Here is a 26,389-nt window from a genome sequence, read left to right on the forward strand (position 1 = left end):
TGCTTATTGCTCTAGATCCCCTCCAATGGCGTATAAGTCCATTCAGGTCGTCCCTGTTTCTGCAATGAGAGCAACCCTACAAACATAGGGTCATATAGACAAATAAACCTCTTTCTTTCTATGAGTATATATGCCCACCTGGAGTCAAGTGGTTTTATTGAAATTAATTCACAAAACACAAAACAAGTTTTTCAAAGAAAAATAAAGAGTTCCATTAAGCCAAAAATGAGCATAAATGAAGTTAAATAATCTTCGAAGCGTAAAAACTACCGCAAACTACTGTCAATGAATAAATGAAGCTCAAAGCGAACAGAAGGTACAATAAATAGCCGAGACAAACTCGAAACGAGCACAAATTAACATTAGGACGACTGATAACCCCCATGCCTTCCCAAGACCAGAACATTATTTGCGCTTTACTGAAAGAAACAAAAACAACAAAAAACGAATGATCATGGATTGTCAGTTTAATTGACATATATTGATATTTATTCTTTAAAGTTTTGATAAATTTTTGTTTATGAAAATAAAAAAAAGTGAAAATTTTTTAAATATTTTTGTTTTCAGTGTGCCTTCGGTATTTCATGCATACTTTTCTCAATAACATAAGAATGTGTGTAAACAATGAAAAAAAATGCCTAGCTTACAGACCTTGTCCTGGGAACTGTGGTGGTTTTACATCTCCAAAGACAAAATTACTGAACCTTTCAACAAGGCTGAACAAAATACATCTCTTAAAATTTCGAATGGATATGTTTTGGGGAATGATGGGCTTGGGGCTGATTGCCTTCCATTCATTTTTGACTCTTAAAAAGGGTGTTAAAACTTCAGACTTCCAAACAAATGAGCTCCATTTGATTCAAAGCTTATACGACCACCCGTTCCATAAAAACCTTGAATGCACTGAGGCATAACCTAAAACCCTTGCCCGTGGGCTGTGGGGGATTGTTTCCACCCTAAGGACATTGTTATATGATTTTTGGAAAATTGGTGACAAAATGGCTATCTCACAATTTCAATCGAAGGCGTTTTGGGACAAGAGGATGTCAGGGAGGGGTCTAGCTACTCTTTGTCATATTTGACTCTTAAAAGGAGACTATAACTATAAATCTTAAGTTAAATGAGCCTCTTCTAAATTTTACACGACCACCCCTTCCATAAGAACTTAATTGCCTAAGGGGTATAACTTACATTCCTTAACCCCGGAGTCTGGGTATTCTGCCCACCGCAAAGGCCTTATTATATTATCTTACGACGATTTTTGAACAAATGGCTACCTCGAAATCTTTATCAGATGCATTTGTGGAAGTACGACGTAGGCGTCAATCACTTTGACTCTTAAAAAAGGGAGTCACTTTGACTCCCTTCACTTTGAATCTTAATAAGGGTATTCCAATGAGCACCCTCTGAAGTTTATACGACCACGCTTTCCATAAAAGATCTTGTATGCCATCAGGACATAACTGACAACCCTTGCCCTGAGGGCTATGGGAGGGGAGGGGGGTTTTAATCCTCAAAGACATAATTTCCAGACTTTTAACTACACCGAACAATGAGAATCTCTCAAAATTTTGATTGGGTGTGTTTGGGGAAATGGTAGATATGGGAGTCGGGTTAATTGTCCTCAATCACGAATGAAAAGAGCCTTTTTTCGAAGTCTTTACAACAACAAATGGCCATCTCAAAATTTCTATCAGATGCATTTGGGAAAATATGAGTTGTGGGGGGAAGATCCTCCCTCCGATCACTCTGAATCTTAAAAGAGGTACTAGAACTTCTTATTAACAATCCAATGGGCCCCCTCCAATGTTTATAAGATCATACTTTCTATATACGCCATATATGCCCCCAGGGCATAACTTACAACCCTTGCCCTGAGGGCAGCGGGGGGGGGGGGCTGTCATCCTAAAATATGTAATTCACCTTTCAACTGCGTTGAATAAAATGGCCGTCTCAAAATTTTGATTGGATGTGTTTTGGGGAGTGGTGGGTGGGTAGTTGCCCTCTAGTCACTTTAGATGATTAATAAGGGCACTAGCCGTTTCAATCTTCAGTTGAATGGGCTCCTTTTAAAATTCCAACGACAAGTCCTTCCACACGAAGCGCCCTGGTCTAATATGAAAAGAAAGCTAGACAAGAAATAATACATTGTGCCCATATCATTCTTTATTTTGGCAAGGATATTGCGCAGTCTATGAAAAGTAGTATTGATTCCAAGGGAATTAAACAAAAAAAACAAGTTTTTTTAAATGAAAGTAAGGAGCGACATTAAAACTTAAAACGAACAGAAATTACTCCGTATATGAAAGGGGCTTTTCCCCTCAACACCGCGCTCTTTACGCTAAAGTTTGACTCTTTCTCTTAACTCTACATTTTAAAACAGTAAAAAACTTGAAAGTTTTACTGAAACTCCATTAAAGTCTCTTCCCCCATGAGAAGTTCCTCCATAGAAAGATCCTGCCACGTAACCCCCCCCCCCTCAACTTCCCCCCCCCCCCCAAACCAAAAAATCCCCCTGAAAACGTGTGTACACTTCACAGTAGCCATTACTACATGTAAACACAGGTCAAAGTTTGTAACTTGCAATCCATCCCACGAGGACTGTGGGGGAGTGAGTCGTCCCCAAAGACATAGTTATTAGGTTTTTCAACTATTGTGAATAAAATGGCTATCTCAGAATTTTGATCCGGTGAATTTGGGGGAAAATGAGCGTAGGAGGGGGCCTAGGTGCCCTCCAAATTTTTTGGTCACTTAAAAAGGGTACAAGAACTTTTATTTTCCGTTAGAATGACCCCTTTTGTGACATTCTAGGACCACTGAGTCGATACGATCACCCCTGGGATAAAAAACAAAACAAACAAACAAAAAAAAAAAAAAAAACAAATAAACATGGATCCGTGATTGGTCTTCTGGCAAAAAATGCGAAATTCCACATTTTTGTAGATAGGGGCTTGAAACTTCTAAAAAAGGGTTCTCTGATACGCTGAATCTGATGGTGTGATTTTCGTTAAGATCGTATGACTTTTAGGGGATGTTTCCCCCTATTTTCTAAAATAACGCAAATTTTCTCAGGCTCGTAACTGTTGATGGGTAAGACTAATCTTCATGAGACTTATATATTTAAAATCAACATTAAAATGCGATTCTTTCGATGTAACTATTGGTATCAAAATTCCATTTTTTAGAGTTTCGGTTGCTATTGAGACGGGTCGCTCCTTACTACAGTTCGTTACCACGAACTGTTTGAAAGCTTGAACCTCAACTATATTAATTCTCAGTATCGCATATGGTTAGAGCTTCTGGCCAAGGAGTGCGATTTCAAGCTGCTGCCTTATGATATTGCAAAACTTTCAATAGAACTTAACCAAAGATCTCGCTTGAAAATAAGCTTGAACTGCGGGGAATTTGTGGTTGCCTGCCTAAGGTTTTTTTTGGAAGAAATTGCCCAATCCGTGGGTTTACTTCCAATGAAAATCTAGGGAGGCCAGGGTTCCTCAGGATAGTATTTTGGGACCCCCCCTTTTCCTGAGAATAGCTCCATCTCAAAGAAATCTTAAGAGAGTAAAGACGCTATTTCTTTAAAGAATCCATTTCTCCCACTGTAAAAATCATTTATTAGTCATATCTCCGAAAAATTCATCAATATGGCTACTTTTGGCTCCTGATATCCTACAGACACCACGCCAAACGATCAAAATGGGCACTAATACCTCTCTTAATTTCTTCCCCCCAAACAACGCCCCAGAACAAACCTTTTTATCTCCCTGTTTATCTTTCTATGGCCATAAATACAACTAGTTTTCAAAAAGTTCGTTGTAACAAACTTTAAGTAAAGAGCGACCCAGCTCAATAGCACCCCTGAAAGTCACAGAATCCTAATGAAAATCACACCACCAGATTCAGCGTATCAGAAAACCACACTGCAGAGATTTCAAGCTCATATCTGCAAAAACATGGAATTTGTATTTTTTGCCAGAAGAAAGATCACGAATGCGTGTTTATTTGTTGTTGTTTTTTTCATAGGAATGATCGCAACAACCCAGTGGTCCTAGAATATCGTTTGAGTGCTCATTCGAACAAAAATTAAAAATTATGAAGCCTTTTTTAAGTGACAAAAAATGGAGGGCAACTAGGCCCCCCCTCGCTCATTTTCTCCCAAGTCACCCGATCAAAATTTTGAGACAGATCTTTTGCTACGTCTTTGAGGATGACTTAATCCCCCACAGCCTCCAGGGGAAGGGCTGAAAGTTATAAGCTTTCCCCGTTGTTTACGTCTAGTATTAGCCGAAAAATTAACTACGTCTTTTTTCTTTTTCTTTATTTTAAACTACGTTTTTAACTACGTCTTTGAGGATGGCTTAATCCCACACAGCCTCCAGGGGAAGGGCTGAAAGTTATGAACTCTCCCCGTTCTTTACATCTAGTATTGGTTATTCGGAAGTATACGGACGTTTTCAGGGTAGACTTTTTCTGGTGGGGTTTCGAGAGGAGGGAGTTAAGTGGGAAGATCTTTTCATGAGGGAATTTTTCATGGGGCAAGGGAGTTTTCTATGAAGGGGGCACCAGATTTCCCAGCATTATTTAAAAAACTATCAAAAATTAAATAAAAAAAGAAGTTGTTTTTCAACTGAAAGCAAGGAGCAACATTTAAATTTAAAACGAACAGAAATTATTACGTATATGTGGGGTTCTCCCCCTCGTCAAAACCTCGTTCTTTGCGTTAAGGTTTGTTTTTGTATTTTCAAAGGAGCTATTTATTCTAATTAAACGGCCTTTGTGATTCAGGGGTCATTCTTAAGGAACTGGACCGAAATGGGAACTTAAACATAAAGAGCAGGGTACTGACGAGAGGATGAACCCCTCATATACCCAATAATATCTATTCGTTTTAAGTTTTAATGTTGCTTGTTACTTCAGTTGAAAAAACTAGTTTCTTCATTTAATGCGTGGTAGGGGTCACTGCGAAAACGTACCTATATAGTTGTTATTAGCTCTCAGTAAATCACTAGTCTTCAGCTCTAAGTATGACGTCATGCGACGGGCGCCAGAAGCCTGGAACGGAGACGTACTTTGTGCGCAATTTTGGTAAATCTACCCTGTTGTGTCGCTGACTGGATGATCGAATAGAAACTTTGGATATTTTTTTAATGGGTGGGGTAAGGGACTTTTGTGTTGGGGGAAACCGTAAACATATTTCTCTGATTCTCACGGAAGAGAACATCTATGTCTTTTTTTTCACCTTTTGTCCACGATGATCTGCACCTGCTTAGTCTAATAAAATATAAAACGGAGCGAAATTGAATCATTACCAAAATATGTTACTATAACGCATTTACAGTTGTCTGGTTGAATTTTTGATTAAAGATCTTTGAGGTGTAAAAGGCATGAAAAGTGTGAGAGAGACTTAATTGGATTCGTCAAAGAAAAAACAAAAACCAAATCATGAGTTTGAAACAAAACTGGGCATGGTTTAAAAAAGAGGATAGTAAAAAAGACAAAATTTATTTGTTTGTTACTTTTAAGGAATCAAGTTTTAGCCGTTAATTAAATAAAGAAGGAATGTATTCCAGCTCTTAAAAGTATTAAATCATAAAAAATGTGGACTCATGGCCCATAAAAGAGAATTATGTTGAAAGGAACCGTAAAAATACAAACAATAAAATCTTTTAGAACTTTTAGAATACCAAACTTTGCAGTTTTAAGCAAAAAACAAAAGAAAAAATCGTCATGCTCCGTCATCACGTGTTATTTTTCATTCACTTTACAACCAGTGGTGAAGCTAGACTAATATCTGAAAAATATTAGTCAACGTAAAAATGAGCGAATAGCCATCAACAAAGAACAATAACAGCGGTTCAAAAAGCTTTCAACATCAATTAATTAATATTAATAACTTAATACTGATTTTATTTAAACTCTATTAAGTTTAATTTACGAAAAAATTATCGGTGGTTCCAAAAAAGCTAAGCTAGACTAATATTTGAAAGGGCTCAATATACAGAAATGAGGTATTTGTCGCAGTGGTTCCAAAAAGTCTTCACCTTCGGACTAATAATATTGTCATTGGCAATCACCATTGGGATTGTCTAAACGTTGACATACCCGAGAGGACGTAAGACTTTATTCTCTGATTCGATTTTAATCAAAACACAGAGTTTTTCCTGGGGGCTGAGGGTCTGATACTAAAAACTTGAAGACCTAAATAACTATATTTTTGCGGGTTTAAAGTCTGTTTTGTTTTCAACGGGGATAAATTAGGACTCCTGTGAACTATTTGGGAATAGGAGGGATCTGATACTTAAAACTATTTGATTTCAAGTCCTACATTAACGAATTTTTTGTTTGTTTAAGATATACTTTATTCACGTAGATCGACCAGAGATAACTTTTTAGGAGTAGTCCGATACTAAAAAACTGGTGTGCGTGTAACTGAACCAACGTGTAACTGAACTACAAGCAACTGAACCACCACGTGATTGAACTACCGTGCATGAAAGGGTTCATACTCCATTGAAAATTGAATAGGGAAGTGATTGCAGCCCAGCGGAAGCATTGAACACGGGGAGGTGTTGCAAACTCATTCTCGCTGGCTATAGAGAAGCGTGGTATGAGTATTTAGACAAAATCAGAGGTTTTCTGATAAAGTACGACACAAAATTCTAAAGTTGTCTTAACATGGTATCAGATATGTGTGCAGGAGAGGGGATATTCATGGATCATACTTTCTTTCAGAATTTCGAGACTCTTACGAGTTTTTTATATTTTTATGTGCTTAAGCGCCTGCCAGTGTGGGAAGACCTAAGTATCTAAGTAATTAAGTATTTAATATAAGTTACCATGTCAGGATTTACCCCCCTCTAACCCATATGTCATCCCCTCGGAAAAATCATGCGTATGTGCCTTCAAGGTACACACGAAGCTTTTTTCACACCTTAAACACGTGTGGGAAGCAAGGCTGCATTCAGGAGGGTAGGGGTTTGAAACCTTCCTCGAAATGCTTGTCCAACTCGTAAAACGTGACAAAAATGTACATAAACAAATTTTTAATGCGGTTTTTAATGTCTCTTTGTGCACACCCCCCGAAAAAATGCCCTACCCTCCCGTACGAAATCCTGGATAGGCTACAGCTCTGGTAGATAGGGTTGTGAGAGCCTAGTGGCTGTCACAACTATCTATATCTAACTAGGGTATATCTAGTTGTGTACAGTTTGGTTGTTTTTAAACCATTTACTGACTGATGTTTTCACTTTTGGATACTCTGCTCCCATACCTACCAATTTATTGTGAAATATTAGGAATTTTTTCTGTAAATTCCCACGATTGAAGACTAGTTCTCACGATCCACGGATAAATATCGACAAACCAATTTGGCGAATCCAAGAAATTCTAGGTAAGAAAATCCAGAAAAACTCTAGATTTCATTTTTAATTTCGGAGCAACAAAAAATAGCCCACGCTCATCTAGCTGAAATTGGGGACTCTGAGCCATGTTAAATAAAATAAGACAGTTTTTTTTAAACTGAAAATAAGGCGCGACACTAAAATTTAAAGCGAGCATAAATTATTCCATATATAAAAGGGGCTGTCCCCTCCTCAATGCCTCACTCTTTACAATAAAGCTTTTATTGTTTTGAAAAGTAGAGTTGTGACAAAAAATCGAAACCTAGCATAAAGAGCGAGGCGTTGAGGAGGGGACAGTCCCTTTCATATTAAGAATAATTTCTGTTTGTTTTAAGTTTTAATGTCGCTCCTTACTTTCAGAAAACAAAAGTTTTATTATTTAATTTCTGAACGTTTTTCAGCTAATACAGGCTCGAATTTAGCTCACAGTACATGAAAAATGAAAAACAAAAATCCATATTGTATAATGTGAGCAAACATTATAACGTTATAGCTCAATATTAACAAAACATAGCTCAAATTAATGGATCCGAGCTATATTAAAAACTATGGCTCAAGTATGGCTTGGTATAAATAACTCAAGCTCATCTAGCATAACTAGTGGAGTTTGAAAGCTCAAGCTCATCTAGATTAAATAGTTGGGTCTGAGACATATTAAACTACAACAAAAAAACTAGTTGTATAATGTAACGTAAAACGTAATATAGCGTATAACGTAATTAGGTACATACGCATAAATACGAAATGGTCCTACTACCCACAAAGCAATGTGTCCTGTACTGCATAATTGAAAAACTGCTTTGCAAGATATTACAATTTCATTTGGTATGGTCTCCCGAGCTCCGTCTCCCGAGGTAGACATCAAAATTAGTTTCAAAAGTGCTACAGTTCTCAAATTTGCTTCCAATGCAGCGATTTTGGTGCTGCAGTAAAAACATTGTTTGCACGTGTTGCGGCTTGAGCCGTGACGCGGGCATAATCCGTTTAAGTGTACTTAGATTATTTTTAAGGCTGGTTTTTTAATCTTTTTTAATGCAGAGGTATAAGAATGTATCCCTAAAAACCGTAGCGGATAAGAACGCTGAATAATAAAACGTACACGCACACGCATATTGCGTATTTAAATGTACTCAGATTATTGTCATGCATAAACAATTTCTGCCATATATTTTAATATGAGACACATTATGTAATTGTATTGAATATGTCTATATGTTCAATTTGTTCATATCATGGGCAGTACTATAGCGCTGCCTAAGTAAATAGCGATGTGAGCACAATGTATTATTTATTTTTTTTTTTATTTTTTTTTTTTTTTGTTTAGACCAGGGTACTTCGTTTCGAAGGAGTTATCGTAGAAACTTCAAAAAGGGCTCATTCAATTGGAAATCGAAAGGGCAAGTGCTCTTTTTAATAGGAAAAGTTGATTGAAGGGCAACTAACCCCACATCCACGCTCACCATTTCCCCAAACACATCCAACCAAATTTTTAAATAGCCAAAAAAATTCAATAGCCAAAAAAATTCAACAAAAAATTTTTTTGTTCAACGTAGTTGAAAAATCTGGAAATTATGTATTTAAGGTTGACAACCCCTACACAGCCTTCAAGAAAAGAGTTGTAAGTTATGCCCTGGGGGCATTTAAGGCATGTGTAGAAAGGATGATCGTCTAAAACTCGAAGGGGGCTCATTGGATTGGTTATCAGAAGCTTCATCTTGATTATTTATCTATTGATATTGATTTGTGGTAGTTTTACACTTGGAAGATTATTTGACTTTATTTTTGCTCATTCTTGGCTTAATGAGGCTCTTTACTTTTCTTTGAAAAAATGTCTTGTGGAAAAAGGTTTTTAAATTAACGAGAGAAAAAGCGCTACAATTAATGTAGCACGTGCTAAAATGCTAAAATAGCGCTTTTGTTCTGCAGGTGTTGCCCCTGCTTCTGGGGGAGGTTATATGCGCGCAGGTGGATTCGAACGGACGCACCTACGCTCAGAAGAGCTGACCTTTCTTCTTCCTGATTGTTTTATAGTGGCGAGCAATCCAGCAATGCCGAATGAGATGAATCTGCATCATTTGGGTGCTTTTTAAGATGTTTGGGAATTTATGTCGTCAAATTTGTAAAGTATTCATAGTGAATTTTTTTAAATAATTGCAGCTTCTGCACAATTTTGCTCCAAAAATGGAGTATATTCAAGGCATGTTTGGCCACGCTATATTATATCCAGCATCCGACAACACTGCTTTACTGGACTTAATCACTCAGAACAACTAGCAGCAAATTGAGTCCAGTTATTCCTAAAGGGACTACATGACAGAAAAAAGAAAAATCAAATATTATATGTTCATTTCATAAAATAGTACAAACGACTTTTTGCTAAAATGATATTGATATGCTTTATGCCCAGCCTTTTTTTTATCATACATAAAACTGGTTTCAGCTATTAAATGATAGCTATAGCAAAGAGATCTCTGAGCACGAAAAGCCCGTCATGGTAATATAAATCAGCTCTGTTTTTTTTGCATTAATTTTTTTCGCGCCAAAACTTCCTCCGGTAATACAATCCAAAGTATCCATGCAAAGTACTAATATTTAATAGTAAAGAGTAACTAGATCTGTACAAAAAACTGAGCGATTTGAAATGTTGTTCGTGATTGCAAAAAGTTACGTTTTTGGATCTCAGATGATGTTTTGCGCTATTCTAAAACCCATTTTAAATATCGTCATTTTCGGGAAGTCTGTAAACGGTGGATATTTGCATGAAAGAGAAAAAGTGAGATTATTTCCCTGTCATAAAAGCTTGTGATATTCAAATGACTTTAAACACGAAGTAATTTTTACAATACAAAAAGAAGAGACTATGTTGTTCTATCAAGACTCAATGGTAGGATAAAAAGAAAGTTGAACAATATTTAAACAAGAATTGCTGTTTCTGCATTTTAATACCAATTTTCAAAGTTTTAGTCGAAAAATGGAGGAGCAGATAACTTTGAAGCTCAGACTGCCTTTCCATGACAGTTCAAAATAGGGATGAAACCTTTTAATCGACAGTGAAACAAATATAAAAGTTTTAACTGAATATTTCGGACACATACACGCGTGTCCGACCTTTTAATCGATAATGAAATAAATATAAAAGTATTAACTGAATATTTCGGACAAATACTTATGTGACGATTTGTTCATCGTCAGCAGTAAACATGATGGACAGCTAATGGCACTGTATATGTGTCCGAAATATTCAGTTAAAAATTTTACATTTATTTTACTGACGATTCAAAGGTTTCCTCCCTATTTTGAACTGTTATATTTTCAATTTATATAAACATGGACGAGAAAGAAAATTAAAAAAAACAAAAAAAACAGACTATGTCGTTCTATCAAGACTCAATAGTAGGACAAAAAGAAAGTTCAACGATATTTAAACAAAATCAGAATTGCTGTTTCTGCATTTTAATACAAATTTTAAACGTCGAAAAATAGAGAAGATGCACAAGCAGTTTAATTCATATGTTTTACGCAGCACGCTAAGTCAATGTTACGAGTATTTCATAGCTTAGAGACAGGATTCTGAGTGGAGCTACATCTCAGTCTGGCGATCAGATTTTACATTGCCTCAGGACTAATATCTTCATGCGATTAAATTGAAAAAATAATAGGCTCGCTTCCATTTTACTTCTGAGCTGACAAATTCACTTCAGCAGCGAATAAGATTGTATTTAAAAGAATTATAGCTTTTCTGTTTATGCCAATAATTGCCCACTCTGGTAACGCTTTTTTAAGCTCCACCCATTCCAACGCGCCACAGCTCTTTGCACCAAAAACAGTTCACTTAGCACATCACTTGTCACACTTCCGTCAACACTTGGCGCAAACAATTTTTGGGAGTATACAAAACCCTCTCAACTGAATTTTATTAAAATGTGCACTTAATGTTCATTTTCATACTATTTGAAGAATTTTTGTTTTTAAACACATTTTCTAGAAAGACGCTAGAATTGCGCATTGAATCGAGCATGATAGCGAGAATTAGATGCACTGCGTTGGGTCATTCTTGCTTCAAAAATTTCCTGTCAAATCTTTCTCTGGGTTTTTAGGCAGGCTATATAGTATCCTTATACATAGCATACAAATAAAAATTCCTTTTTGAAATGTAGCCCATGAGTTTCAGAATGCTTGATTCTGAGGTTCGGACATAACTTTGATTCTATGAATTTTTTCTGTGCCATCGCTTGGTATCGCATCACGGTACGGTCAGATTACTCGCAACAGGAGATACCCTGCGCTAAATAATCAAATAGTTAATGGTAACGAACTTTAAGTTAGGAGTGACCTGGCTGAATAGTGACAGAAACTATAAAAAACAGAAATTGATACCAATAGATATATCAAAAGAGTCGATTTATTATGCTGATTTAAAATATATAAGTTTTATCAAGTTTAGTGTATCCTATCAAAGGCTAAGAGCCTGAGAAAATTTGTCTTATATTCAAAAAAAGGGAGAAAACCCCTAAAAGTCATTACTTAGTACACTAAATAATTGAAGACGGCTTAGCAAGACGCTGCTAATCCGTTTGGAACCGTCAATTGGAAATACTCCCCTAGATTCAGAAAATTCTTTTTTTTTTTGCATTGCAACTAAGAAATGCTTACTTTTACTGAAAGAACTGAAAAACAAAAACCCACAAAGTTGCCTCTCTTAGATTAAAAGAAAGAAAAAATGTTGACCCCCCTCTACAGTCTCGTGAATTGACACTACGGCATGGCATCATGAACTTTGTCATGAATGGAGAACATAATATTAACGAATGATTAATTAATTAATGATTAATTGATTAGTTAAGATATTAAATTAGCTCTGCACTTCGCACTTTTTACGTGACTCGTATAAAAGCCACAGTCAAATTGTAGAAAAAAAGGGATAATCACATTCATAGTTCAAACAGAGAAGTTGGTTTAATAGAGTCTCCAAAAAGATGTGGCCTTAACAAGTGGCAGTGTCAGAGGGACAGAGAAGGCAAGCACAGGCATTTTTAGGGGCACTAAATTTCAATTAAACAAGACAACATTTGTAATTATTTTACAATTTTTGCAATTTTGTTTTCATTAAAATAAAGTAGAGAACGCCGTTAGAAATAAGTATAAGCAAATCCCAATTTTTCATTTTTCTCATACCTTCATCACCATTCCTAATGAGATAATTAGTAGTTTTGCAGAGGCTAAAATTATGATAAGTCAGATTTTAGTAAATGGGAAATTTTGTGAACAACTGAAAATTTTATTAATAAATAACAATTTTGTTAAAATCGGGCCCGAAAATTTTTAGGAGACAGAGGGGGGGGGGGGGGGGAGAGACAATCAATATGTTGCCCCGGACGCAAGAGATGCCAGAATCACCACTGTCTTTACCATTCCATTACTATGTTAAAGCAATTCAAACGCGTAGCAGTTATTGCATGTCTCCAACTTTTACCATGTGGATTATAAATTCAGACAATTTCATCATTTATAACAATAAAACTGTTAATATTTTCACGATTGCATTAGGTATCTCATACAGTATTTTCAGTTTTTAGATCTCATAGGTTGTCAATAATACCCATAATACACATAATATTTGTTTTGTAACCGTGCAACTGCCACTTTAAGGGCATCAAGAATATAATTATTCCTCGTGATTTGAGAGATGTCGACACTTTTAAGTTCTTTTGCCGCTTCGTAGCTTGACGGGGCTTCAGTGAGTCCCGTCAAGCTGTGACGTGAGCCCCTACAGTTTCATAGAATTCTTTTCTACGAAACTGTTTGCCTCGTTATTACTGTTTTTTAATATAATTTAAAATGACTCACAAAATTTCTTGCACTTTATATCAATTTGATTGAAAAGATAATTTTTTTATCATATTTTTTTGAATGGGAATTAAAGTAGCCCATCATAATTCATGCACTCTATATCAATTTAATTGAAAATGTTTTTTTTTTCTTGTAATTTTTGAAAGGAATTTAAAGTAGCCCACAATATTTCATGGGCTTTGTATCAATCTGATTGAAAAGGTAAAAAAAATATTATAGAATATTCCTTGAATAATATAAGCAAAGTAATGCATTAACATCTAGTTACTAGATTATACCCTCGGTTTCTTAAAAATTGTGTAGTTTGTTTTAAGCCATTTAAAGCTACCGGTCTAGCATGAACAGCTTTGAATTTGATCTAAAACTTACTTGGGTTTGACATCCACTCGTGAAGAGCTTTTTGTAGTCGCCTAACATGTAATGGCTTTGAGGCCATTCCAACAAGAGCCATAATTTCTAAGAATTCTTCTTCTCCTGCTTCACAAAGCTGTTGCACGTCGTCTCCTCCTAGTCAAAAGACACTTAAGTAACTGATATTGATGAGTAATACTTAATTGTATTACTTGATTATGCAAGGCGGTATCCAGGGGGCAGGGTACAGGTTTTGACTCCCCTCCCACCAAAATTTTTATCTGACTCGTAAAAACATTACAAAAATGCATATAAATAAATTTGTGATACATTTTTAAGGTTTTTAACCCCTCACCCAAGAAATAAAACAAAAATCCATATACCCAAAACAAGACCTGGATATGCCCTTCTGATGTATAGAAGCACTTATACATATTATAAATTATAAAAGAAGCGACTCAATTCACTGAAAGACATACATTCGTCTTATTCACTTTCGAATTTGTAGACTAAAATGGATGAACAACTATTTTACAGTTGTTTAGTGTTTACTGATTGAATATACCTACTAACCTTCCAGATATGCCTCTAGTCATGTCTCTTAAGCAGGGGGTGGTAATTAGAGGGAGGAGGGGGTAATTTTACTCTTTAGATTTTGAAAAAATTTTTTTAGCCTTTTTGTTGAACAAATCAAAAAATAAATATCCCCCTAAATCTCCATACATTTGCGCCCCTGCTCTTAAGCTGTCGAAGAAGCATTAAAAAAGGGCATAATACAATTTATTACCAAATGCTAATTCAAAGTAATTTTTCATTCTTTTAAAAAACTATAAATATGTCACTTACTCATAAATAAAAAAAGCTATAAATATGTCACAAATTACTCCGTATATGAAAGGGGCTTCTCCTCCTCAACGCCTCGCTCTTTACGCTAAATTTCGACTCTTTTTCTTAACTCTATTTTTAAAACAGTAAGAAACTTTAGCGTAAAGAGCGGGGCATTGAGGAGGAGAATCCCCTTTCATATACGGAGTAATTTCTGTTCGTTTTAAGTTTTAATGTTGCTCCTTACTTCCATTTCAAAAAATTTGCTTTTTTTGTTTAATTTCTGGACGTTTTTGAATTAATGCATGTTTTGATCTTGGCTCTCCGCACATAAATAATTAAAACGGAATTTGCATATTAATTAATTGCAATTAATCGGAAGATTTTGAGAAAAAAGGAGTGAGGGAGGAGGCCTAGTTGCCCTCCAAGTTTTTGATTACTTAAAAAAGCAACTAGAACTTTAAATTTTTTACAAACCTTTTCATTGGTAAAAAAATATACGTAACTTACGAATTAACTTACGTAACGAACTTCTATATTCGTATGTTTTTATTGCGTATATGAGGGGGGTTCAACCCTGGTCAATACCTTGCTCTTTATACTAAAGCTTAGATTTTGTCCCAATTCCTTAAGAATGACCTCTGAATCACAAAGACCGTAGAATAAATAGTTGAAATTACTAAAAATACTTTAACGTAAAGAGTGTGGTATAACGAGGAGGTGAACCCCTCATATGCGTAATAAGTTTTTTTTTCGTTTTAAGTTTTGATGCTGCTTCTTACTTTCAGTAGAAAAAAATTTTCATATTTATTTTTTCATTGTTTTTTTTTTCAAATAATGCTAGAAAATCTTGCGCCCCTTTCATTGAAATTTTCTTCCCCCATGAGAAGTCTCTCCATGGAAATATCCTCCCACGTGACCCCCCCTCAACTCCCCCCCCCTAAACCAAAAAATCCCCCTGAAAACGTCTGTACACTTCCCAGTAACCATTACTATATGTAAACACAGGTCAAAGTTTGTAACTTGCAGCCCCTCCCACGGGGACTGCGGGGGAGTAAGTCGTACCTAAAGACATAGTTATTAGGTTTTTTGACTATGGTGAATAAAATGGCTATCTCAGAACTTTGACCCGGTGACTTTTAGAGAAAAATGAGCGTGGGAGGGGGCCTAGGTGCCCTCCAATTTTTTTGTTCACTTAAAAAGGACACTAGAACTTTATATTTCCGTTAGAATGTGCCCTCTCGCGACATTCTAGGACCCCTCAGTCAATACGACCACCCCTGAAAAAAACAAAAACAAAAAACAAACAAACAAACAAACAAATAAACACGCATCCGTGATCTGTCTCGTGGCAAAAAATGTGAAATTCCACATTTTTGTAGATAGGAGCTTGAAAATTCTACAATAAGGTTCTCTGATACGCTGAATCAGATGGTGTAATTTTGTTAAGATTTTTTTACTTTTAGGGGGTGTTTCCTCCTATTTTCTAAAATAAGGCAAATTTTCTCAGACTCATAACTTTTGATGGGTATAAATGATATTGATGAAATTTATATATTTAAAATCAGCATTAAAATGCAATTCTTTTGATTTAACTATTGGTATCAAAATTCCATTTTTTAGAGTTTCAGTTATTATTGAGCCGGATCGCTCCTTACTACAGTTCGTTACCAGGAACTGTTTGATATGGCTCATTTTCACTTGATTCGGGAAAATTGGCTCTAGCATTCCCCCCCCCCAGGATTTTGAAGAAATTAAGCGACTGCTAGTACCTAGGGTACTAGAGATGGGTACTAGGATGTACTAGGTACTATGGTACTAGGATGTATTTTGCTTATTTTCCAGCTTGAAATTCAGATAGAAAACAGTATTTAACTCTCCCTAAAACTGAAATGGCAGCACAGGTTCTCTTTGTTGCACTTAGCGCCTCACATTTATAAACAACTAGCAAAGATCCCTCATCTTTCAGATACACAACACAATTTGGCAAACACTGAAAGGTCGAAGAAGAATTTACGTTTGTGATCTGATTGACATTTCAGTGGCAGGGAAACAAAGGATTGTATTGGATGAAAATATTCTTCAAGACGTAAATGAAGCTCAGGGGAGATCTTTTAGAACCTGCTGAGAGAACTTGTTTCTTCCCAGCCCAAGTCTAGTCTTCAGGCAGAAATTTCAATCAAGGACGCCGCCAGGATATTTTTCCTGGAAGGAAACCTTCAAGCCATCAATGTGTTAAAAGGTTGGCTTAAAAAGGACTTGGCCTTAATTAGATCCAAAGACCAGGGGAATACAAGGTGGTATAGGTCTCAAAATGAAGTATACTCTGGAGGATAGGGTTTTTGCCTTCCTGGCCTCTCCCTGAACGCATCCAAGATACTAATCTTTATATTAAAATTAGAAGAATACTCTACCTCCAGCCATAGCTACAGCAAGGGACAAAACTAAAGGCTTTTCTGTAAGTTTGTGAGTTTAGATACATGCACAGTACTTTTGTGAGGGGGTACCGATGGAAAAATTTTGGGAGGGAAGGTAACAATAAAACAGAATTTGATAATTTCAAAAAGAAGTGCATAAATTCAAGAGAATTCAGATTTTGAGAGGCTGCCAGGCCCTGAGGCCGCCTCTCTGTGTACATTCTTGCGCCAGAAAACCAGTTATTAGGACGTATTTCCATCCTTCCATCATGAATTAGCGTTATACTCGCTTTAGAAGATTACTCAAAGTTACCCTGTTGCTTTATCTGCCCTCAGATATTCACATAAATCAAAGAGTTCGTGGTAAAGAACTGTAAGTAAGGAGTGATGCAGCTCAATAGTAACCGATACTCTAAGAAACAGAGTCTTGATAACAATTTTTAATTTTCACAATCTTAAAATTTAAAACTATTGCTCAGAAACCATAAATGTTCTTGCAGTTTACATTATAATCTTAGCAAATCTGAACTGAAAACTAAAATAAAATTTATTTTGAATTTTTTTCTAACAAAATATAGCACAACGTTATAAAGATGCTCACTTTTGGAGTAAAGCCGAAAAAAGTTGGATTGTAGAACATAGTTATAACTTTGAACTGAGAGGTGAAATAAAATTATTTTATTTAAAATTTTCTTATTCTAGTTTCGATTGGCCAATTCGATTTGTCTTAAAAACCTAAAAAGCTATTGCATTTTACATAACTATATCTAAATGCTTTTTATAACGCTAACATCTTTTTTTAATCTTTGAGTGTAAGATGATGTTAATAAGATTTTCTACTGCAGTGTCATAGAAAAATATAAGGTGGATAACAACCTACAATTATGACGTCATTCATCAATCTTGTACATGAAGAATGCAGTTTTTCATAAAAAATTGATTCATTAAAAAAAAAATAATAATTCCAAAAGGTCTTTAACCGCATCAATTTCCTTTAAAATGATCCATTAAACAACATTCTATGGACTTCCAGAACCCCAATATCTAAGTAAAACAGAGGGAAAAAAGATGCCGTTTATGCAGAATATCGTGCTTGGAGCCACTTGTCTTCTTTTTCAAGCGAATGAATTTACCTCGTTATTCAAGCCAAGGGAAGGTAAGCTTCCTCTAAAGGGGTTTCGGACAAGGCGGTTCTAATAGTGTACTTCTTGTTTTTCTGGACATTATTTGAATTAACGTTTGGGTTGAAAATGAGTTTCTTGGTATTGGACAGGATCGTCTTTTACTAGGTTGCAGGCTGCAACCCGGATAGATACATGAAAAGAATCCAATTTTGGTGCTTTGATTTGAAAAGGATTTGATTAATGATAACCATCAAAGGTTAAAAGCCTGAAAAATTTATCCAGGTTTTTTAAAGGGGAAACACCCCCAAATCATCAAGTGATCTTAATAAAAATCACTCCATCAGATTCAGCATACCAGAGCACCCTACTGTAGAAATGTCAAGCTTCTATGTACAAAAACGTGTATTTCGGCATTTTTTGCCAGAAGAAAGATCACGGATGTGTGTTTTTTCCAGGGTCATCATATCAAACCAGTGATCGTATAAGACCGAGAGAGGGCACATTAACTCGGAAATCAGAAGTTCTAGTGCCCTTTTTGAGTGACCAAAAATATCGGGGACAACTAGGAATTTTTCATGCGGAAAGGGAATTTTCCGTGAAGGGGGAACCGGATTTTTCAACATCATTTAAAAAACGATCAGAGATTAAATAGAAAAAACAAGTTCCCCCCCCCCTCATCAATACTAACTCTTTACACTAAGTTTTTTTAGTACTTTAAAAGAGCTACTTATTCTAATTAAACGGTCTTTGTGATTCAGGAGTCATTCTGAAAGAATGGGACAACATTTGAACTTTAGCATAAAGAGCGAGGTATTAACGAGTGGATGACCCCCCTCATATATGTAATAATTTCTGTTTGTTTGAAGTCTTGATGCTGCTCATTAATTACAGTTGAAAAATTAGTTTTTTATTTAACACAGTCATTATCCTTGTCATTTAACCTGTTCATTGAATTTATCTTTGAATTTATTTTTAAAAACAAAGTATTTTGAGCAATAAGCCTTACTGCTAAATATTAAACTTCGAACATATAAAGTTTTAGGAGAGCAACGTCATTTAAAATCTGTTTTTGACAAGAATTAAGTCAGTTTAACGAGTTTTTTAAACCTTAAGAACAAAAGAAGAACTGTTTTAATAACCCGCAATAAAACACCTGTGGAAAGAGCAGTGTTGAAGTGTAAACTAGAAAGAAGAGGGACAGATACCGGGAAACACAGGAAAATCCACACTTATTTCATACTATCTATAATAGAAAATCGAGCACTTTAAATTTATACGAATCTAACGAAAAAAAAACGGAACAGCGCCATCCACATCAGCTCAAAAACTAGAACAGTATGATTTTTGATTTTTTAGGAAAGGAATTGGCTTTTTTCAAGTGGGAAAAATACTGCAAAGGATAGTATTGGGAACATTTTTACCACGTTTGGCAAGTTCTTCCCCTTTAATATTGCATCGAAAAAAGAAATATTGCTCAAAAGTTCTAGGTTTCACATTCAATATCAACAGTTTTGTAATAATCAACTTAAGTTTACTATTCTACCAATTAGCAGTGGCGTAATTTCGTCAAGATCTGGCGGGTGGCAGAATTTGAGCTGATTTCTCAAGTCAAGTGAAAATGAAAGTTAAAAATGAGCCACAGAGTGCAATGAAGGCAAAGGTATTCTAAAGAAAACTGATCTGTTTCTCCGCCTATCTTAGTTTTGACAAGATTTTTGAAGAAATTAAGTTTCAGCGGTGGGGGGGGGGGGCAAAATAGGCTCTAAGGGGCAGCTAACCCCAGCGCTATAGCACATTACACTTCTGTTAAACAGGTAATTTTCAGCAATATTTTCTTTCTTTCAAACCTATCGTTATAAATTGGATAGCAAATCGATTGGCTAAATAAAACTTTAATTTTAAGTAATATGCTTAGTTCTCAATAAAGCACGTGTGATACACTGGCCCTTTTTAAGGGGGGGGGCTTGAAGGATGGCAAACATAAGACTAGATTTGTTTTTAGTAAATACTGTTTTTTTTTAAGTCAACTTAATTTTTCACCGTAATTCCAGTTCGTTTTAGGTCGCATTTACTCATTCCATGAGAGTTCTGTTTGTCTAAGTTTTACTTCTTATCCTAGTCAGTTCCACTTTTTTAAATTATACATTTTCTCGCTACTTAGTTTTGAACCAATTTGCTTCCTTTTTTCCTTTTAATTGACATAGTTAATATGCATCAGGAATGCAATTGGGTTTATATAGAAGTAATCATAATAAGAGTAATTATTGAAGCAGGAATTGTGGCTGGTAAGGTTGGTTAGTGCCAAAATAGTCTTGATAGGGGAAGTCATGACAGGATTACTACCAATACTAGATAGCTTTGTTAGGACTGGTCACAGTAGGTGTAGCCGTGGGCAAGTTGGTGTGGTAGTCATGGGAGGAGTAGTCGTGCTAGAAGTTTTGTATGGTAGGATGGCTGTTACTCACGTTAGAGCCGTAATGGTCGTGGTAGAAGAAGTACCTGACAAAGCCATTAATATCATTAGTTACAGTAGGGAGTGGTAGTGGTAGTAGCAATGACAACATTGCTTAATACTTTCTTTGAACTCATAATATTATTTTGGGGATTCAATCCTTTCTGTAAATCAAAATTGTATTAGATTCCGAATTGTAACTCAATTTATTAATATAATCAGTTTAATAACTGCAGTTGACTTTCAATTATTAAGTTTATATCATTTAGTAGTAAAAACTTAAAGAAATTTTAAAAAAACTTTAAAAAAAACTTAAAGAGACTCTATCGCATGCTGAGCAATAGTCCGTGTAGTGCCGATATCAAGGTCCTTCGGTCGGGAGTGTTGGAGGCAAATCATCCAACACAGCTCTTTCCAGGCACCCATTTGGCGTTGGGTTGACGCTGGCTATGCTTCCTGAGTCACACCACTGACCCCGTCCTAAACCAAATAATCAGTGACAACAGGGATCGAACTCCTGGCCTTACGGACATAGGATTACATGTCCAGCCCGCTAACCAAAAGATCAGTAAGAGGTAACATCTATCTGTGCAAGAAGTCTACGATAGACAAGGCTGGGGTCCTAGTTTTGGTTCTTCAATTACACAGGCTAGAGCTTTGATATTATTTAAATTCAATAAGGACAAACACCACCTTTCTACTGTGTTTGGGGGGGGGGGGCTTGTATCAAGTTGATGGGAAGGACTTTTTCAAGACTGGAGTATATACTATTAGGGCTGCATACGTTATGAATTAACTCATAAAATGAGCCAACCCAACTTACTGCTTGTGGAAGTGTCTGATTGAATGATGAAATTGTAAAAACAAAAATAAATAATATTTTTCAGGAATTGACTTTTTTTCATCTTGTTTATTTGTTTTTTGCAGGAAAGGAAAAACCCACAAAAATCATTCATGTGCAAATTATTTTCTAAGCATATTGGGGGAGGATATTAACTGTGTATATTTGTTAAAACAGTAGACAACTTGACATAAAAGAAATTAAACGGTAATGTAAAACAGGTATAGCCTATAAGAAAATCGTATTTGGTAATTTATTGGTAATTGAAAGAGTATATTCTGACAACTCATATTTCCATATATAAAACAGCATTCAACAATCAGATTATCAATAAAGAAAAAAGTGCTTTTGAGATTCGAAGCTAATTGTCTATGTTGATGATTATCTTGCTGAGCAAATGTTTATTACCCAAAATCCCTTGCTAAAATTTCTATTTGTTGGTGCCTGCCCTTTGATTAGCTTACTTGATGGAGTTACAGAAAATAACACTCACCTTGGCTAATAAACGTGTCATAATAGGATAAAAGATTTGCTCTTTGCAGGACTCTGTACAGTTGAAGCTCGGATTCATTGGATGGTTGGGCCGTAACTGCCACTAAAAATAAAAAAGTCAGTTATTCTTTTCCACTTATTTTACGGCCTAACCATTCATTGGATGGTAGGGCTTAACTGCCACTAAACATATAACAGCTCAATTATTGTTTTGGCGCTAATTTTACCGCCCAACCATTCATAGGACGGTTTGGCCGTAACTGCAACTAAAAATAAAAAAGTCAGTTATTCTTTTCTACTTATTTTACGGCCTAACCATCCATTGGATGGTGGGGTCTAACTGCCACTAAACATATAACAGCTCCGTTATTTTTTGGCGCTAATTTTACCACCCAACCATTCATTGGATGGTTGGGCCGTAGCTGCCACTGAAAATAAAAAACTCAGTTGTTATTTTGCACTTATTTTACGGCATAACTATTCATTAAATGATTGAGCCTGAGTGCTGATAAACATAAAACAACTCGAATATTTTTGTAACGCATTTTACGCCCCAACTATTTATTGGATGGTTGGGTATTAACTGCCACCAAAAAAACTCAATTAATTTTTCGGCACTTATTTTACAATCTAACTTGCATGGTTGGGCCGTAACTGGTGCTAAACATAAAACAACTCAATTTTTTGGCACTTATTCTACTACCCATCGATTCATTGTACGATTTGGCCGTAACTGCCACTAAACATGAAACAGCTCAATTATTTTGTGGCACATATTTTACGGCCCAGCCATTCATTGGATGCTTGGGCTGTGACTGCCACTAAACATAAAACAACTCAATTATTTTTTGGCACTTGAAAGTCTCTTGTCAACAATTTAATCAAGTGGATTACTGCCAAACTCATTAAAAAAGTACTTCTCAAGTCCAAACATAAAGTATCTGGATGAAGGACTTTATGACAGCGAACCCGGGATTTGTCATCGTTTCACTGCAGTCTATATTGAAACTAAATGGAATTTAGTGAGTGTGTAGGAAGCAAAAGGTATGTGGAAAGGGTGTGCCGATGGATGACGGTATTTCACCATCAGTAAGCCATGTGCGCAGGGAGAGAGGATCGGTCCATGCCCTCCCTGAAGTATAGGGGTTTCCACTACGGTTTCTTATATTTCGCATAATTCATATATTCTCCGAATTTCTGAGGTTCTGGATGTATGTGGATGAAGGACTTTATGACAGCGAACCCAGGTTTTGTCATCGTTTCACTGCAGTCTATATTGAAACTAAGTCTATACTGAATTATTTGGATGAAGGACCTTATAACAACGAACCCGGTGTAAATGCTCGAAACTTCGTACTAAATTAAATAAAGAAAACAAGTTTTTTTTAACTAAAATTAAGGAGCGAAATTAAAACTTAAAACGAACAGAAATTATTCCGTACCTGAAAGGGGTTGTCCCCTCCTCAATGCCTCGCTCTTTACTCCAAAGTTTTTTATTGTTTTAAAAAGTGGAGCTGCAATAAAGAGTCAAACTTTAGGGTACAGAGCGTTCGTTGAGGAGGGGACAGTCCCTTTGAAATACGGAATAATTTCTGTTCGTTTTAATTTTTAATATCACTCTTTACTTTCAGTTAAAAAAATCGTTTTTTTTATTTAATTTCTGAACATTTTTGAATTAAAGCAGGTGTTGATCTTAGATCACCTTACATGAATAATTTAAACAAAATTTGCATATCAACTTTACTTTTTTTTGGCTAAATGGCTTTCTTGAAGTTTTGACGGGGGAAGGGGCCTATCTGCCCTCCAATTTTTTGGGTTTTTTGAAAAGGCCACTAGAAGTTTTAACTTTATTTACGAACTTTTTTTAGTAATAAATATACGTAACTTAAAAATTGACTTGTTTAAGGAACTTCTATATTCGTATATTTTTATTATGTATATGGGTGGGTTTGTCCCCTCATCAATACATCGCTCTTTACGCTAAAGTTCGAATTTTGTTCCAATTCTTTCAGAATGACCCCTGAAAAAAAAGGCCGTTTAATTAGAATAAATAGCTCTTTTGAAATTACTAAAAATACTGTAGCGTAAAGAGCGAGGTATTGAGGAGGGGACGAACCCCCTCATATACGTATGATTTGTGTTTGTTTTAAGTTTTAATGTTGCTCTTTATTTACAGTTGAAAAAACTTTTTTTTTTATCTAATTTCTGAAAGATTTTTAATTAATGAAGATTTGATTTTGGCTCACCGTACATGAATAATTAAAACGATATTTGCATATTAATTTTACATTTTTTGGCTAAATAGCTCCCTCAAAGTTTTGCTCAGAAACTTCTGAGAATAAATGGGCGGATGAGGGGGCCTAGTTGTCCTCCAATTTTTTGTTTATTTAAAAAGGCCCCTAACTTTTAATTTTATTTATGAACGTTTTTATTAGTAATAAATACACGTAACTTATAAATTAACTTATGCAACGAACTTCTCTATCCATATATTTTTTATTACGTATATGAGGAGGTTCATCCCCTCGTCAATACTTTACATTAAACGCTCTTTACATTAAAGTTCAAATTTTGTTCCAGTTCTTTAAGAAAGACCCCTGAACCACAAAGGCCATTTAATTAGCATAAATAGCTCTTTTGAAATTACCAAGAATACTTTAGCGTAAAGAGCGAGGTATTGAGGAGGGGACGAACCTCCTCATATATGTAATAATTTCTGTTCGTTTTAAATTTTAATTTGCTCCTTAATTTCATATGAAAAAAACTTGTTTTCTTAACTAATTTCTCATTGTTGTTTTAAATAATGCTGGAAAATCCAGCTCCCCCTTCATGGAAATTCTCTTCCCCGTTATAATTTCCTCCATGGAAAGATCCTCTCGCGTATATATTGATATCAAAATTTTGTTTTTTAGAGTTTCGGTTACTATTGAGCCAGGTCGCCTCCTTACTACAGTTTATTACCATGAACTGCTTGATAATAAGCTATTTAAGGAGTATAAAAAAATAATTCCTCTAATTTTTGAATGAAGAACTATTTTTGCTGAAAAATTCAGCTCGAATTCAGCATCAAAGAAGATCTAGTCAAGGAAATATTTTTCCGATAGTGACGAATCACGAGTCGCTTCAAACCTTAGCTTGAACTTGAGCAGCACAGGGTTTGCTCAAACTCATGAGCAAACCCTTTCTATTCTAAAACTGCATACTCTATTCAACAATTACAGAGTTCTTTAAATGTTATTTACTGCATCCTGTGGTACCATGAACAGCCATATCTTGGAATTCAAAGAAGGGTTTCAAAGTTCTTGCCTCCTCTAATTATAAGGGTCTAGAAATTGTGCAAAAACCTTAAGAAGGTCTTTGCAACCTCTCATAGTGGACTTCTCAACGTGGTCTTATACTATAAGGACAAATTGCCATAATTAAAGTCCTGATTTGGATTTTGAAGTTTTTATCTTCACTTTTTCCCTACTTGTAAAGCTTTAAAGACTCTTCAGAGCGTCTAATACGTGACTCGGCCTTCAACTTCAAAAAACAAATCCACGTTTGGCTAAGGGTCTACCGCATTTGGATGCACGGACTGCAAACCACTTTGTTTTTGTTTTTTTGGACCTTTCATTAGGTGAATCTTTTAAAGGTTAGCACTTGAAATGGAGCGAAGATACGAGGTTGAAAACATTTTAGCTGACCTATGTTGAAAGTAAAACAGTTTAAAAAAGGGATGAAACCTTTTTATTGACAGTGAATAGATATAAAATTATTTAACTGGATGATTTTTACTGCTGATGATGAACACTTTATATGTGTTCGAAATATCTAGTTAAATCATTTTATATCTATTCACTGTCAATAAAAAGGTTTCATCCCTATTTTGAACTATTTTACTTTCGTCATGGAAAGGCAGTGTGGTCTTCGAAGTTATCTGACCTATGTTTCACCTGTGGATGCATTTATGAAGGTCTGTTTGCCCTAACAGAACACGTAGACAAATTCATGAACAGTTGGTATCTTGGATAAGCAAGGTAGTGGAGTCGGGTATACAAAATAGCTTCCCATCTCCTAACTAAGGGGTAAAAGATCCATTCCTGATTAATGTAGAAAAACAACTTCTGGGATCAACCAAAAACCCCTAGAGTGTAATCTATCTAGAATTTAGACTAATATGAAGCCCTTATTCACCGGAATAATGTGCTAATCAAACAGTTCGTGGTAACGAACTGTAGTAAGGAGCGACCCGGCTCAATGGTAAACGAAACTCTAAAAAACGGAATTTTGATGCTAAAATATACATCAAAAGAATCGAATTTTCATGCTGATTTTAAATATATAAGTTTCACAACATCGCATTCGGCGTATCAGAGAACCCTATAGCAAAAATTTCAAGCTCCTATCTACAAAAATGTGGAATTTCGTACTATTTGCCACAAGACAAATCACGGGTGCGTGTTTATTTGTTTTTTTTTCTTTTCCCCAGGGGTCATCGTATTGACCAAGTGGTCCTAGAATGTTGCAAGAAGGCTCATTCTAACGGAAATGAAAAGTTCTAGTGCCCTTTTTAAATAACCAAAAAACTGGAGGGCACCTAGGCCCCCTCCCACGCTCATTTTTCTCCAAAGTCAACGGATCAAAATTTTGAGATA

General features: G+C 35.6%; 2 protein-coding genes across 4 annotated transcripts in view; one reads left to right on the forward strand and one right to left on the reverse strand.

Moving 5' to 3' along the window:
• The window catches only part of LOC136031469 (NGFI-A-binding protein homolog), a 125,928-nt gene that overhangs the window by 81,676 nt on the left and 17,863 nt on the right, over positions 1-26,389 (reverse strand). The window contains exons 1-3 of one of the 3 annotated variants that reach the window (XM_065711096.1): positions 22,487-22,557; positions 21,754-21,855; positions 13,620-13,757 (exon numbers count right to left, since the gene is read on the reverse strand). In XM_065711096.1, coding sequence (XP_065567168.1) covers positions 13,620-13,757; positions 21,754-21,855; positions 22,487-22,499 — 253 coding nt within the window. In that variant the 5' untranslated portion in view covers positions 22,500-22,557. Of the gene's footprint in view, positions 1-13,619; positions 13,758-21,753; positions 21,856-22,486; positions 22,558-26,389 lie in introns of those variants that run through there. The other 2 variants (XM_065711095.1, XM_065711093.1) reach the window with 2 other exon arrangements.
• Positions 22,723-26,389, forward strand: part of LOC136031468 (major facilitator superfamily domain-containing protein 6-like) — a 151,264-nt gene continuing 147,597 nt past the window's right edge. Inside the window, exon 1 of the mRNA XM_065711092.1 lies at positions 22,723-22,796. Coding sequence (XP_065567164.1) covers positions 22,765-22,796 — 32 coding nt within the window. The 5' untranslated portion in view covers positions 22,723-22,764. The remainder of the gene's footprint in view (positions 22,797-26,389) is intronic.

The sequence above is a fragment of the Artemia franciscana genome, chromosome 9, assembly GCF_032884065.1.
Source record: "Artemia franciscana chromosome 9, ASM3288406v1, whole genome shotgun sequence".
NCBI classification, from domain to species: domain Eukaryota; kingdom Metazoa; phylum Arthropoda; class Branchiopoda; order Anostraca; family Artemiidae; genus Artemia; species Artemia franciscana.